Source organism: Melampsora larici-populina (genome assembly GCF_000204055.1).
Source record: "Melampsora larici-populina 98AG31 unplaced genomic scaffold MELLAscaffold_99, whole genome shotgun sequence".
NCBI lineage: Eukaryota > Fungi > Basidiomycota > Pucciniomycetes > Pucciniales > Melampsoraceae > Melampsora > Melampsora laricis-populina.
In genome coordinates, this window is record NW_006768863.1 from 1 (window position 1) to 16,836 (window position 16,836).

General features: G+C 41.4%; 2 protein-coding genes across 2 annotated transcripts; one reads left to right on the forward strand and one right to left on the reverse strand.

Moving 5' to 3' along the window:
• Positions 1–1,752: 1,752 nt before the first annotated feature.
• Positions 1,753–7,419, reverse strand: MELLADRAFT_41076 (uncharacterized protein; the record flags this gene model as incomplete). Its single annotated transcript, XM_007418634.1, has 4 exons — positions 1,753–1,855; positions 1,938–2,045; positions 7,139–7,210; positions 7,292–7,419. 4 exons carry the CDS (start codon positions 7,417–7,419, stop codon positions 1,753–1,755), a joined length of 411 nt encoding a protein of 136 aa, XP_007418696.1.
• Positions 7,420–7,919: 500 nt separating this feature from the next.
• MELLADRAFT_96223 (uncharacterized protein) lies at positions 7,920–8,458 on the forward strand (the record flags this gene model as incomplete). Its single annotated transcript, XM_007418641.1, has 4 exons — positions 7,920–7,974; positions 8,065–8,192; positions 8,259–8,302; positions 8,371–8,458. The coding sequence occupies 4 exons, from the start codon at positions 7,920–7,922 to the stop codon at positions 8,456–8,458; spliced, it is 315 nt and encodes a 104-aa protein (XP_007418703.1).
• Positions 8,459–16,836: the final 8,378 nt, after the last annotated feature.

A 16,836-nucleotide genomic window follows, 5' to 3' on the forward strand; every position in this document is an offset into this window, starting at 1 on the left:
GTTTCAGCTGTCATGAATCTGTGGGTTTCTATCGGATTGCTCTATGTAAACCCCAATAGTCACTGGGAAGAAAAATCAAATTTTCAATCTATGTACTTATTAAAAGACAGCCTTGCTAAATTCAATGCTGAGAATACTCTTCTTCACTTCAAGCTTCTTGAGCTTGGTTTACTTATAAGCATTTGATTGGGAAGTTAATCTTTGGTCTCAATTTCATTCTGCACCACTTCATTCAAAATTGGATGTTGCTCTGATAATGAACCACACTGGTTTTAATCTCACGAGGGAAAACTTGATTTTGAATTTTGAGTCTCTTCTTCCATCCTTTTCTCAGTATAAATTTCCAAAGAAAAGTTATAGTGATCTGGCATCTCTATTAGTCTGATTACTTCTCTACACATCTATCCCTGTAAGTCTGACCATGACTACTATGAACCAACATCAATGAATTCCTTTCCATGCCTACTGAAAAAAATCATTATTAGAGTCAATTTTCATTGTCTCAGAGGCATGTTGTCTGTAATACGGGTAAGGATTCAACTTCAGCAAGGTGGCTAAAGTAATTTTATCCGAGTTCAATCCTTGAGGAGTTGATGTAAACAAATACAGTAGATCACAAGTGAACAACTTCAATCAAGAAGAGCTAAAGTACCTTCTGGTCTCTGTAATGGACTATGGTGGGAAACACCTAAGGCTACATATTTATGCAGAGCTAATGGGAGGCATGAATACTACTGAGAATTGAGGGCGGGCGTGCCCGCCTCAGGTCTAGTGTCACAGTATATCCACCACCTCCCTCGCCCTACTCTCATGCTGTATTAGGCTGTATTAATGTGTGACAGGCTGAAATGAGCGATGTCACTAGCAAGAGAGTTCCAAATCTTTTAACTCCAAAACTTCAAATCCAACTTTGAGAGACCCCCCAAAAATTTCAAGTCGAATAGAAATGGGCTCGCTTGCTGTCGCTTCTTAATCTCATACACCCGTCTCTACGGGCTGTATGCAATAACATACTTCCAAATTCTTTGCTTCAAATCTTGGACTTCAAATTTCTTTTTTATATTTGAACAAGTCTAATGATTAGCTGTGTCATGTAGATACAGAAAACTGCACCCTATCTACATGTACTCTGCTGGCTAACAGATGAATAAAAATGAAGACAAAAAACAGGGTAGGAAGAATGGAAAAAATGAGCCTTTAAGAGTTGGCAATGGAGCGCTGTGTGTAACCTCTTCAGACCCTGGCTACCCGCGCTTGAAGCAGGGATTGGATATATGAAACCAGATCAATGGACATGAAAGAAAAATAATTTGACAAAACTGTAATGATCAGGTGAAGCATATCTCATGACTTGTTGAAGCTCTTTTTTGCTTTGATCAGGACCAGCACAAAGATCTTGACACATGTGTAAAAAGCATCAAGGCGATGTACAATACATAATCAGAGCAGCTTGTGCTAGATAAGGCTCGGTGCAAAGACATTGGGCCTTTGAATTTGAACATAGGCTTGGGGAAAGATGAGAGAATCCTAGCTTGTATCTCTTATGGATGCTTGTGTGTTCACTGTTCAGCTGTTAGGGAGGTCTTCTCGATGAACAATGTGTCAATCATAGATAGCTGGCGACGCGAGCGAGAAAATCCTCCGATTCATTCACCAAAAAAAAATTGAAAAAAATACAAATGAAAACAATGAAATCCTTAACAAAAGAAAACCCAAGTATAGATGATATTACAAGAGTCACAAAAAAAACAATCATGATCTTTCACCACGTAAACGACGAGCAAGTTGAATATCTTTAGGTTGAATAGTCACACGTTTAGCATGAATAGCAGCCAAATTGGTGTCTTCGAATAAACTAAGGGAAAACAAACGAGATGAAGAGATGAAAAGATTAGTGATCGAGGATTTGGTATGTAGGTAAAGAAAGATGAACTAACCCAACAAGATAAGCTTCTGCTGATTCCTGAAGTGCCATTACGGCTGATGATTGAAACCTAAGATCGGTCTTGAAATCTTGAGCAATTTCTCGTACAAGACGTTGGAAACTATAAGATAGGGAAAAAAAGTTTAATGAGTAAATAGGCATTGGGCGAAATTTTCGCTCTTTTTTTTTTTTTTTGGCTGAGCAGCAATGCGCCTCACGAAGCAAGTCGAAGGTTGCAGAACAGAGTATGAGTTTCACAGACGTTGTAAAAAGACCTGTTGCCTTACCGGGTTGCCTTTTCGGACTACATTTTTATTCGCCTCGGTCCGATGACCGCTTAACTCTTGTCTTTGAGATTCTTGCTCTTCAAATCCAGCAGTTCGTTACCAATCCAAATTTCTCAGGTCCGTAGTGATTTGTTTATCATTCCCTTCGCCATCACTAAGCTAACCCTCCTGTGCTGTTTGTTCCGGTGTTTGGTGCGGGTTGTTCATCTCAAAACGGAATGAACAGGTTGGTCACAGCCATGTCAGTCTTGTTCTATGCATCCCATATGGTTGCACCCATGAGCTGATGGTTGGAATTCACTCTCACGGGTTTCAGGCCTTTCCAGCGACTTCATCGCAAAGGCATCTATCGTTCAACCAATCAGGTATCAATAAACTCGTTCTGGCTGGTGGCGCGTGTGACGATTCAGCTGTGGCTCGAGCTTCAGCAGGAGAAAGAGGCATTACAACATAGAATATCATATGTTAATCATCACCGAATCAATGTTCAACACTGGTGCCCGAAGGTCTGCTACTTGACCACTCGCTTCTGGCCCATGGAGATCATCAAGATGTACGAGCTATTTGGACTGCCCGATACCGTGACTTTGGACAACGGATGTGTAGAATCTGGCCTGACTGCGCTTGCCATGCTCTTAGCACGTCTAGCTGTGCCAAGCCGGCACTTTGATTTGGCCGAGGTATTTGGTCGTGAGCGTAGTATCATAGGGCGCATTGTGCGTTTCACTCAATCGTGGATTAAGGAGGAGTGGGGTCCCTTACTCAAATGGAATTCGCGTCGATTACACCCGCTTCGGTTAGAGGGATATGCAGCAGCACTTGTAGAAGCCAAGGATTGTCCGTTGGACAACTGTGTAGGCTATATTGATGGTAGGCCTCTTTTGAGAAGCTATTCTGACACGCTTCACTTGAAATACTGATTATTGAAGTTTATGATAGGGACGGTCTGGAAGATATCCCGCCCAAAGTATAATCAAGCTATCTTTTACAATGGCCATAAGCGTTGCCATGCGTTAAAATTTCAAGCTGTCACTACGCCAGAGTAAGTAATTGTGATTCATCTACCATTTAAATACACAGCTGATATGTTCTTTGTGATCAAGTGGCATCACAGCTGACCTTAGCGAGGCGTATGTAGGCTCTCGTCACGACCAAGCAATGCTTCAAGATTCTCAACTCGAATTGATTCTCGAAGAACATGCAAAAGGTGCTGGAGGACGGCAAATGATACTGTATGGGGACAAAGGTTATATGGCCAATAATGTCATCATGACACCATTCCCGGGGCATGTTAACCACATGCCTCGAAATCACTTGCGTTTCAACAAAATCATGAGCAAGTGTCGCATTGGAGTTGAGCACGAGTTTGGCCGTGTCCATAACGTCTTTAGGATCACTCAATATGAAGGTATGTTCAAGTCTTCCTTGATATGATACACAAGATTAGCTATTTAGACCCATACTGACTTCACGACTATGCTAATGACAGATAATCTTATGTTTTACAAAAATGAATTAAATCAACTATATCATGTTGCAGTTTTAATAAAAAACTGCTTGGTCTGCTTAGGCCGCGGGCCTGGTAATGCTCCCCTTCCTCCCCCTTCGCTAGAAGAATATCTCACCCATTATTGAGCTTTATTTGTATGTCATATTTTACTACCAACCTCCCTTGGTACTCATAGTAGTAATTTAATCAAGAATTGAATGCAGTGATGAAATATTATAAATACTCTATCTAGAGTGACTCATCTTCTCCAGATGAGTTGTGAGAAGTTGCACTTTGATCGGATGAGTGGATCAATTTTTGGATCGATCGTTTCTTTGATTTTTACTTTCAGATTGAAATTGAATGATCATATTGAAATGGATTGAGTCGATCAGTTTTGAATCGATCAAGTCTTACATTTTTGACTGCCAGCCTAAATAACAAGGATTTTTAGCACTTGTGAATGATACACTTATTTGGTCAAGTCAATAAGTTTTGGACCGATCAAGTTTTCGATCTGATACTTTAAAGTTGAATCGAAAAAAAAGTTTTTCCATCACTTGACATATAGGAGACTCAGTCAGAGGAAGAAGCTGGGCAAATAAAGTCTCGGTTTAAATCTCACAAGTAACATGACTATGAGGTATTTCTCAGCAGAGTCAGTCTTTCACGGCAACTCATTGGATATATGTCTATGAAACCAATTCATTGCTGTGCACACCATCCCGAAAAAAGGTGGGCAGCATGTTGAGGATCAAAGTCAAACGATAAGCTAAGCTCTGGTTACAAGTAAACTAACAATAAACTGTAGTAAAGCAACCCTGAACACGTTAATTCATCTATTGGGTGCCATTAGCCGAAGTACCTCCAACAAGATGACGCATCATAATTGCTAAATTTGAATCGATCGAAGAGATCTTGGTGTCGAGAGCTTCGGTATTCGCCTTGAGTGCTTCAGTGTTGGCCTTTTGGGATTCGGAAAGAGAGGTGATTTTGGTTTCAAGAGCCTCGGTATTGGCCTTTTGTGATTCAACGATTGAATTAATTTTGGTCTCAAGAGCTTCAAACTTTTTATTTGATTCCTTCGCTTGGTCTGCATCAAAGTCCAATCTTTTCTGTTGTAAAGCTAGCTCTGCGGTACGATGTGTGGCAAGCGAATTGGCGGCAGTCTTTGCAATTTCGAGTTCTTTTTCATAGAGATTATTGACCTTGACGTTCTGATCCAGTGTGGCCTGGTTCATACGACTAATCTCGCTTGAAAAGTTGTTGAGTTCCTTCAACATCTCGTCTCCCTTTGATGTAGTCGATGTAATTGAGCGTCGAGGCTTCTTAGGTGTTTGTCTAGATGTCTGTAAACTATCTTCCGAGTCTGAGTTTGGGCATGATTCATGTTTACGTGCCATATTGTTTGCACACTGTTCACGATAATCTTCGGCAAGGATCGATCGGTTCTTGTTTGTGTCACGCTCCTGTTTGTTTGCTACCCGGAGATTGCGTGCTGTCTGAGTGTTTTCAAGAAGATATTAATTAGAGGGATGAGAATGGAGAGGGACTGTAAAAGGGTAGAGGACCTGACTTACGTCTTCTTCATGCTGCACGGCTTGAATGAGCTCGCGAAGTTCAGTGTTGTCTTCCTCAGTGCCAGAGTCCAATTTGCTCCACGATTCGGCAGCGGCTAGCCAATTTTTCAGCTGGGTGTAACGAGACTGGAGTACTTGGCTCTTTGGATTGTCTGAAAGATCCCTAAAACCACCATCATCGCCATATTCTTTCTGTTAGCAGTCAAACAAAGAATCAATATGTATCAAGTTCGAGCATGTGAAAAGCTAGTCTGAGACAATTACCTTGAGTATGATTGCACAATCATTGAATATCTTGCCTTTTTTACCAGCTGCACCGAATGGGCTCAGATCCGCTAAGCACCGCATAAACTTTAAATCCAGGTCGTCAGCACCATCTTTCTTGAATTTGAACCTCGTGGATTTGATACCTTCAGTGTCAGTTGCAGATGTTGAATTAGTTCGTACACGGCAAAGTTGGCCTCTCTGTGTGCTACGTTTGGGAGGGGGGCTGAGTGAACGGTCACGGTCAAGATTGAACTCGGCAGTCTTCAAAGCTGCATTGTACCGATTCTTGACTGTCTGGTCCTGAATATCCACTGTACGCTCCCATTCGTAGAGATCACCTACTGTCATGGTGCAAAAATCAGGACACTGTGACATCGAGGATATGACTGTCTTTGTATCAACAGCCCCATTAGTCAGAGCAGCGAGGCCGTCAAAGCTACTACAAATGAATGGTGTTCTGTCAGTATCCGCTGTAGGTAAACATTTGTCACCCAACTCACTTGGCCACCGGTATCCGTCGAGTGTGGGTATGACTAGCATCCAGCCTAGTTGTTACTGATCCTCTAGAGCTTGACCGAGATGTCTGGCAAGAGTAGTCCATCAAGTCTTGCCCAGATAGAGGAAGGTTGGGTGGTGCAGGTTGAGTATTCCATGACGGAAGATTGTTTGAAGCATTCCACCCAGGTCGTTGGACAGTAGAGAGGTTATCAAGAGTGTCTAGGGGTTCTGGAGAGAAGTTGAAAACTACGAACAAAATCCAGGGCTACATGAAGCAATCAAAGACAAGTGTTGAAGCATGGAAATAAGGAGACTTACCTTCATGGTCAAGAAGTGCTGACGCGTGAGCTGTGGATGATTGAAACTGTGATTGCCAGTTCTATGATCACATGTTCATGAGTCATGTATCATACAAAGACAAGTAGATAGACTCACCACCGAGTGATCAAGTGAATTAAAACTGCCAACATGTTGCAGATCGTGATCCATTTCATCAAAATTCTTGAGGTATACGATGATTGATGGGGGATATTTTCCGCTGGCCAAAAACTTGATCAAGTCTTATAAATGGTAAGAGTCAGCCTGATATCAAATAGAGGAAAGAGAAAAACACACCTGAGGGCGAGGGAGAGACCAAACAGACCACCACACCTTTGGCTCAGCACCCGCGATGTGTTTGGTTCAACTGCGAGGGGCCGGATGATACAGCTAAGGTCAACCAAGCAATCATCGGATCACAGCTGCTAGGGGATACCCGGGTAGATTTGGAATGGGGGACCTGGGGCAAGGTATCTGTGAAATGTCTGAAAAGCTTCTTCTGTGGCGCAATTGGGGCTTGTGGCTTTTACAGATTAAGCAAGGATGCTTTACGCCAGGTAAAATTCCAGGAAATTTTTGCAAAGCAAAACAAGAAATAGTTTTTTTGCTGTGCTTTTGGTGGCTTTGATATTGTGTCAGCAATGGCTTATCCGGATGCCAGGAAATCTGAACTACATTTGAATTGGTCCCGGCAACCAAAAAAAAAAAAAAAAAAAAACCTCGCCCAATGCCTAATGACTCAATGATATTTTAAAAAAAAACTTTGATGACTTACGGGAGTTTTCGGATCAAGAGTTCAGTGGATTTCTGGTATCTCCTGATTTCACGGAGAGCAACGGTTCCGGGACTAAGATCCAAAGTGAAAAATCAAAGAAAAAGTCAGCCTGTGTTAAGCGTTGAGAGCAGAGGAGATCGGTGAAGGACGAACCGGTATCGGTGAGGCTTCTTGACACCACCAGTGGCAGGAGCTGATTTCCGAGCGGCCTTAGCGGCAAGTTGTTTGCGGGGAGCTTTACCACCGGTAGATTTGCGAGCAGTTTGTTTAGTGCGTGCCATCTTGGTTGATAGAATTGGTTTGGAGAAGGTTTGATTGTTGGAGAAGTAAGGTTACTTTGGATGAAGTTTGTGAGTTTGGTTAGTGATGAGGAGTGGGAAGAAGCAAAGTCTGAGTATTTATAAAGAAACGCAGGTGGCGCGCGTCTGGGTGAAAGTCGCGTCGAATGTTTGCTAAAGCGCGTCTGGCCAATCAGCTTCCTTCCACGCAGCGTGGGCGTGGGAGCGTGGGAGTCGACTTGTACAAGCTCAAGGCGCGTTACTGAGTCTGTACCGTGACGTCGTACGCGTTACCTCCCATTGTACAGTCAGTACAGTCGCGTTCAGATTTGTCAAACTTTGAACGCGACTGAGCTTCGATCGCCTCAGCTTACCCGTATAAAAGGCTCACTCTGGTCCTCCCTTGGTGTCCCCATCAACAATCACCTCTACATCTTCACAACTTTCAAACACCCAATCACATCCTCCTCACCAACACTTTCAAACTCTACACTTTAAACAAAATGTCTGGACGTGGTAAAAGCGGTGGTAAAGGTCTCGGCAAAGGTGGTGCTAAACGTCAGTATTGTCGACTTGCTCTGACCCCTTCCATCCTCTTGGGTCTTTCAACTTTATCTTCATTCACTCACATCTCCCTTCTATACATAGGTCACCGTAAAATTCTTCGTGACAACATCCAAGGAATCACAAAACCTGCTATCCGTCGATTAGCACGAAGAGGAGGTGTTAAGCGAATTTCAGGCTTGATTTATGAAGAGACTCGAGGAGTCCTAAAGGTACATATGCAGCTTTTGCTTCTTTCCACCGTTTTGCGTTAGACTTACTCTTGTTTTTTGTTTAAGATCTTCCTTGAAAATGTGATCCGAGACTCAGTCACATATACTGAGTACGTACCTTTACCCTCGCTGATGATTCTGCTTTCTCTAACTGACGCTTAGTACTTTACTCTATCAGACACGCAAAACGAAAGACAGTAACATCTCTGGACGTAGTCTATGCTCTCAAACGTCAAGGTCGAACACTCTACGGTTTTGGCGCTTGAAGATTTCACTCTTTCTTGGATGCTTATTGTTGTAGAATCTCGATGTCCCTGTTGTTCTGTACTATATTGCTACCATTAGTTACTTGCTTTTGGATAATTGAATCATATTTGGACTGGTATTCTCATTTGTCTGTATCACCTTTGTGTGATCAAGGAGTTCACTCCGTCTCATATGTTGACTCCGCGAGTTTCCCCACCACATTACGCATACTCTTGGTCTCTTCAAGTCCCTGGGTCTGCTGTCTGATTCTCATGTTCCTGGTGAGAGTCATGGCGTCATTATTTGAGAACATAAGATCAGTGTAAGTTGACCCAAATATGAAAATGAGCATGACACGAGATGTCTCGCCAACGACATCAGTCAATGATCACTTCTATGCAAGGGCCAAGTCAAGACATTAGGTCTTCCTATGAGTAATTTTTGCAGACCTTTGGAGACTTACAAATGCTTGAAATCATTCTGGTCATAAATTGTGTTATACATCACTAAACACCACAAGAAATGTAATTTGACATGGTGTATTTGATCGATGGTTCAGGCAAGGCACGCAGGTTGGACCACTGTCTACGGGGCCGGGTGTGTAAGAGTGGTAGTAGCGCAAGATACATAACGGACTTAATGTTATGTATCCGAACCATCTGGACTAGAGAATTTCTGATACAGAAAATCCTCAGACTTCCAGATACGCTAGCACACACTTCGCGAGAGCTCAAACGCTAAACTTTGATCATTCATCAAATTTCCACACACCAAACTAATCAAAGTCAGAGGATTCAAAGTAAATCTAAACTCGCGAAGAATAATTACAATGGTATCAAGTGGAAGCAAAGAACTCTTTCTGGAAAACAAAGACCCAAGGAAGAAACTAAGGGCGTTCAGCAGAGGTCTGTCAGTCAATCAAACGGCAAGCAAACCATCGAAACGTCAAACAAGAAGGACTCAAGACGGAAACGGCCAAGAACAAGAAGAAGAAAACGCCCAAGGTACAAAACTGAAGAAGGTTGTGGTGAAAGGGTACGAGCAAGAACAAAACCTCCAATCTGAAGGAGGCCATGAAGAAAGCTCAGCTATCCAAGCAAGCACCATCAGCCAGAACCCAACAGCGCCAGGCCCGAGACAACAGAGGAGCTTGCCAACCATTGCAGAGAACCCACGCAACAATCGGCAAGCGGAAGATGACCTGGATTCAGAAGGAAAGACCATGGACAGAGAAAGTTTGCTGGAGTACTTAGGTGAAAGACAGAACGAAGAAGAGTCAAGCAAGGATGAAAATTGGGTCCAGCTGAAAAAGATTAAGATGGAGCCAATGGACGAGGAGGAGAGTAGAGAGAAGCTACTATCTGGCTTAATAGCAAGCCCTTCAATAAATAAAGGTAAGGCTTACCACATTCCGTCCTTCCATCTTGCTATCTCGGATCTCCTCGTACCCTTTCCCTTTGTCTTCAATTGTCTATCTGGTCCTCGAGCTATTATATGTGATCTACTGTGATTTCTTTCCCGAGTGAATGACTAGGATCAAAAAGCAAGAAACCCTATCTACGTGCTGTATGAGCCGGAGCACAGAGTACCCTCCCCATTTGTCAAGAAATAACCTGACAGAAATAAGAGATTATCAATCTTAGGTCAGAGGCCCCATACCGGCTATAATGAAAGACAAACATGTCTACTTCCCCACCCCATAAAGGTGGGAAGGCCCCAGAAAAGTCCCCATACCAGATTGGAGGCACGCACGAGAATTTCCTATTACACCAAAAATAATCCAATCAGATCAAGTTCCCCCCAGAATAAGACAAAGAGCAAGAACTTACAAATATGTTCCATTGTGTCATCCAGGGAAACAGAAAGCACCCCGAGAACCAACACCCAGTATGTCTGGTCCTTCTAGAGAACAAGCGAAAGCGCTCCTTGAAATCAGAGACGCACTTGACAACAATGACTTTGAGAAACACACAGAGTTAATGACGACCTACCTGCTATGTTACAATCCGGAGAAGATGAAAGTGATCACGGTTGAGAGAACATCTACCCAACAAAAAGTCCACCAACCAAATACGGAAGAACGCGGTAACCCCCGACAAGAGACCCTTCATCCGGAGACAAATCCAGTCCCAAAAGACCTCAGAACGGCAACCAGCCAAGAAAACACAAACAAGAAACCGGTAGAGCCCAAGAAGCAGAAACCAGCAAAGGCAGACGAAAGGAAAATCCCACCTGGTAGACTGTTATCAGACAATGAAGAAGTAACCAAACCAACCAACAAGGGAGGTGAATTTGTCAAAAACGGGATAGAATTCGCCAATGGGAAAGTCCCTAGCCATCACATGACCCAATTAACGGTGTTCTGGGATAACCGGATTCGAAAAATCAAAGGCTACGTCCCAATTTCGATGTTCAACAAAGCTTGGTTAGAAGCCAACCAAGACATTGAAGGGAAGAAAACATCAAAGAAGAAAAACAAGGATGAAGATGATGATTTGGAAGATGAGAAGTATGGAGGACTTACCTATCCATCCGAGCTGCGGTTGATGTATGGAGACTGGGTCACGTGTTTCAACCTATTCTTGGACTACTTAGAGAAATGGTCCCGATTCAAGAAGTTGGTGAGGAAGTTTGAAGAGCACAAGAGGAATGTAGAGAAGGTGAAAAGTGAGAACAATGAAAACTGGATGGTAGTGTTAAGGTATGATATCAGGATTAGGAGGCAATTCTGGACGACTAGAGTCGAAGGAGGGAAAGTTGGTGACCCATTGGTTTGACAAAAACGAATTGAAGAACAAGCGAGACGTACGGTGGATAAGTTCAGGGAGTGGGACTGCCACAACAACCCATACACCAAGGGTGGGAAGCAACAAGATCAAGCGCCCAAACTGTCAAAAATTGCGGTGAAGGATAAAGGAGAAGTCTCGGAGAAGACGGATAAGAAGGAAGAATTGTCGAAGTGGAAAGAGGACTCACTCTATCTGAAAACCAATAACCAAGGAGGATTCCAAGGAAGGCACGAGAAAGGAAGAGGTTGAGGTCAAGGCCAAGGTCACTATTCCAATTATGATTGAAACAACCAATACAAGAAGGAAGACAATAGAGAGATGAAGTCACGGTACAGAGGAGACAGATGGTCACCAGGGAGAGACGACAGGTCCAAGTCCCCAATGCGTTGTGGTGATCAATTTAAGGGATCAATCAAAAAATTCATATTTAGTAGTTTACCAGTTTATTAGAAAGGTTTAGCAGGACAGAAAATTTGAAATGGAGGTTTTTTGGATCAATTGAAGCTCTTATAGGCCTATGTATTGGTCATTGGGTTAACATTACATCATTTTATTTCACATTACTTATTAAGATCATTAGAGTTTATTCACAAATTCATTACAAAAAGAAAGAAAGAAAAACATAAGGAAAATTCAAAAATATAGGTATACAGGTTGGAACATAGTTTTTAGGGTAGTAATAATAAAGTTATGGGTATTATGAGGCTAGAATAAGAAAGAACAACATTATATTATACTGTAACAATTTTAATCTTGAAGGTTGATAAGAAGAAACAGAAGTTATTAGAGAAAAGGTACTTTTTCGAAGTTGGTAAACAAGAGGTATACTTTCAGTTTGCATATGTAATGGTAGTAATAGTGAAATTTAAGGTTGCCAAGAGGATTTTCCGGGATTTTTAAGGCTATAGAGGATGATGTCATATTACATGAGCAATAAAAAGAGAGTAGCAGCTGTGAAAAGTGAAGAAAATGGGAGAACTTCGTCAAAAATGAAGGTTTTCAGCTTATTACATATGTCAAATGACGTCAGAATAGGTTGGTAGATAGCTCATTCAACGCAGAAGAGTGGATTACATAATTTAAAAACTTTAAGCCAATAGTAGCGGAGGTGTATGTCAAGAGTTATAAGGCAAATAAGAAATTAGTGTGAATCTCAAATTTACAGTCACAAGTCAACATGTAACACCAAAAACCTTAACTTCACAACTCAATATCTTACTCATCACTCATTACAAATAGGTCATATGGGTGTCATAAATGATCAGTAACACGAGGGCTACAAGATGCACTTTAGTAATCAAAAATTGGAGCCCATCTGAAAAAATTTGTAATCTCAAAATTTGGTTTTCAGCTAGTTTACAAGGAAAAAATCACCTGTTTTCATTATAAGAAGTGCTGTACATCATATTATTGCGTCATTGATCACTTTTAGCTGTGAAAATTACATCATTTATTAGTAACAGAATCATTACATTGCGTCATCATAGGGTTTTTAGGGTTTTTTGGACGGATTTGATTGGTTTTGAGGCTGTTGATCATTGTAAAAGTTGGAGTACATTGTTATGTATACTTTGAGATGATTTTGAGACTGTTGTTCCCCTTTTTTGTTTGTCATTTACACAGTTATTATTTTGTTTATCATCATAAGCTTATTTTAATAGTACCTGGTCACTTAAATACACCCTTTATTATAGCTATAAAGAGAAATTTACTTTAGTTTTATAGTCAAAAAGACTTATTGGGAATAATATCATAAAGATATTGCTTATTTTCTTCAGTTATCATTTGGGAATAACACTATAGCAGTGTTGATAGTAATAAAAATTGTGCTTTGAAGTTAAAAATACGTGTGAAGATATATTTCTCTGGTGCCTTATCTGTACTCAATACAACAGTGCCTTTTCCCAATTGTATTGTTTTAGAATAGCAGTCCTTAGACAACTTCTACTAGTCATTATATTAGTAGATTATCCTCTTCCAGCTCTGTATAACCCTTGTTGGGTTATACCTTCTACAGCGTAGAGCACAATCCCCGCACAAGTATGAACGTGACAATAGACAAGAAAGAAGTGACAGAGATGATAGAAGAGATGACTTCAGGGAAATCGTTCTAATCAAAACAAATCTAACGCGAGAGACGGTGCAAAGAGGAAGTAAGCCCTAAAATGACCATTAACTTCTCCGTGTCACGTGCAATGAAGCCTGCAAGGCAAATGTGGAATCCAGACACATATCCCTGCCCCAATGCCCCAAAACCAGTCTTAATAGAGAGATTAAGTGAACTTACGTTGGTCTTTCCCCCATTGCCCCTTGCCTTTCCCCCGTGTTTTACTGATCCGGTGTTTAGGAGCGGTAAAGACTCCAAACCAGATTATTCGACCTCAGACACGTCAGAAATGAGTACTGAGGAAGAGATGTCAGAAGTAGACAGTGACTACTATGAGATGAGACATTACTGCAGTAGCAAGAGCTCAGATAGTGAGGAACCTAGCCAAGACAAAGTTCACCATAAGCCACGCCTAACAAAGAGCAAACAAAACTTGAGAGACAATGACAAAAACAAGCGGAAAAGCCTACATGTGAGGAAAATCCTCCGAGAGGAAGACGGTCGCCCATGGCCGTCTTGAGTGAGATGTGAAATGAATGCGGAAGAGTGGCAGAGGCAACTAACAGAAGAGAACCTACTTGAAGAGTACAAAGACGTGTTAGAAGGCTTTCAATACGGCTTCCCGCAAGGGATACCAGACCACCGCATAGGGTATGAGTATTGCACGGATTCACAAACACGACAATATTTAGTTTGTGATGAAGTCAATAGCTTTGAAAGAGATCAATTTCGCAAAATGTGTACACAATAGAAAACATGAGAGAAATATGAAAACAAGCATTGAGAGAAAAGTAAAGAAAAGGAAAAACATAAAGCAAGAGAATCATACCTATGAGTATTGCACGGATTCACAAACACAACGATAGTTAGTTTGTGATGAAGTCAATAGGTTTGAAAGAGATGAAGATCAAAGCTAAGCGCAAGCTCATAGTCTTTATAGTAATGAAAACTAGATGTGAGAGTTACACGCACAAAAATGATTATCAAATAAAAAGAAACATATCAAATTCATCACGCAGGATGAGACAGTCACAGAACTTCATCACGCAGGATGATAATAACACAGCACTAATCAAATAACACTACGATCACAATTTGATAATCATCAACACCAACATAGGGGACCTGCAATGGTTCACTCCTGACAATCACAGGTCAGCGTTGGATGTGCAAGAGAAGATCCGACAAACGCTAGAGAAAGAGAAACGCAAAGGCCGAATATACGGACCCTTTAGCCATACCCAGCTGAAAGAATGGTTTCCATTCTTCAGGTTGAGTCCAATGGGAAGTATGGTAAATGGAGACGGCACCTTCAGAGTAATACATGACCTGTCCTACCCAAGGCAAAAGAAAAACATTCTGTTGGTAAATTCGTTTGTCAACAAAAATCACTTCAAAACCATGTGGGATGACTTTGCAAAAGTAGTCAATTTCTTCAAAGCAAACCCAGGGGTACGGCTATTGGCCATCTTTGATTGGGAGAAGGCTTACCGCCAAATCCCAACCAACCCAGATCAGTGGCAATTCCTCATATTAAAGGACTTTGAGGGAGGGTTGGGAATTAGAACACTAACTCATCAGTACAAAGAGGGTTATCAATTATTGATACTTGAGGAGATCAATATGAATGTAACTAAGGAAATAGAAAACATAAAGAAATGTGGACAGGAAACCTAAGAAAAATTGATGCAAAATTGAGGATTAGAATGTGAAGACTGCACAACACGCTCAAAAGATTCCAAATTACCAACAAACAATCCTGAATGGAAGAGCACTATACAATTTTCACGGTGTGAGCTTGATACACAGAACATGATCACTCATCTTCCTGTTGCTCAATATACAACATTTCTGTCTTCACTAGATCCAAACAAGCGCTGATCTAAGAGGTTGAGTGGGGATTGATCAAAATAAAATCTTGAATTCAGTAAATGTACAATATTGTACTCTTGCTTGAGATCAGCAAGAAGGTGAATCCACGGTGGTGCCCAGTTGCAGCTTTTTCCCATTTTTTTTGCATTTTTGCATCTTTGCGTGCACAATTTTCTGCTTTGGGGTTATTTTCCGCTGTGTAATGCACTTCCTTTGTAGCAGCATGTGAAAATTTATGCATTGACCTTGATACAACTATAGAGTGAACAAATAGGAATGCTATTGCTCATGAGTGGTCAAGCTTGCAAGTCACATTTTTGGCTTCCACTACCTCTACCTCAAAGTAGCCCAACAAGCAACATCCATTGGCCCAGGTTACAGGAAGCAATGCAAAGTACCGGGTCAAATCCCCCGGTCTCTCGTGCTGCGAGCCACTTAAGTCAGAGGGCAGTGGTGAGATTTTTTTTGAAGGATTGTCCAGAAAGCCAATTGCGCATCGGATCATTGGATTAATCATGATCAGGATGTGAGGTTACTTTGCAGCCTTCATCCATTGGGACAAAGAAGATGCCTCCATTGTTTATAGAAGATTTCATCCAATCACTATTGCTTGGACCTTGTTTCAAACCCCGAGGTCCAAAGAATCAAATCAATCCAAACAATGGCATTTGATGCTGCAGAGTATTGTTTAGTAGATACTGGTGTCTGAGATCCATTCAGGATCATTGTAGTAGTATTGAGTGACCACTTCTTGTGGGTATTGGGTATTTTGTCAAGCTGAGTTGTGCCTTCACGTCTTTGGAAATTTACAAGCAACTGAAGGTCAGCTGAATTCAAACTTGCTGCTGTTTTATCCGCTGAAACAAAAGAAAGTAGAGTTAACCCTGGTTGGCTGTTGTGTACCGCTCTATCTGATGCAGCACAACTCATGATCCGGCTGCATTTTTCCAAACTCAGATTGCAAATCCAAGGTGAATTGAAATCAAATGAATGCCTTTCAAGAATGCTCAGCTTGAAATGCTTATTCTTGCTGACCCTTGACCAAGCTATCCCCAGGCACACGTCGACATGGTATTCCTACATCTACCTTACAAATTGATCACAGCATTCTTGAATTGGTAGTACAAGTTCAACGCCCCGTGTCCTTCTTGTCCTCCTTGTTATTTGAATCCATTTGTATATAGAGAGTCTGAATAGGAAACCCAGGATAAGCATTCATTGGAAAATGTCTCAATACACTTCTGCTTATCATTTTTTTGCACTTCTTTTTGTTGTCTGCTACAAAGTGTGAGACAAGTGTTAAGTAACTTCTTTGTCTTACTTGACCGTTATCTTTCTTCAACACCTTACTACTAGAAATATCAATTTGATCTGCTCAATCATCGATTGGTTCTATCACCAAGTCTCTCCAAGTAAATATGATGGCAAAAGGCGTAAAAGATTGGAAGGCTCCACATCTGCAAAATATAATCAGACATCCATTGACTTGTTGGATTACATTTAGAATCAATTTTCTGCTTTGGATCCTACGTGCAAATTGCACGTGTCATGATATACCAAAGTTTGTATTTGAGGACCACTTTTGTACTGCATCTTTGTCCTGCATAGTTGATGGAGCAGAAACACCAAA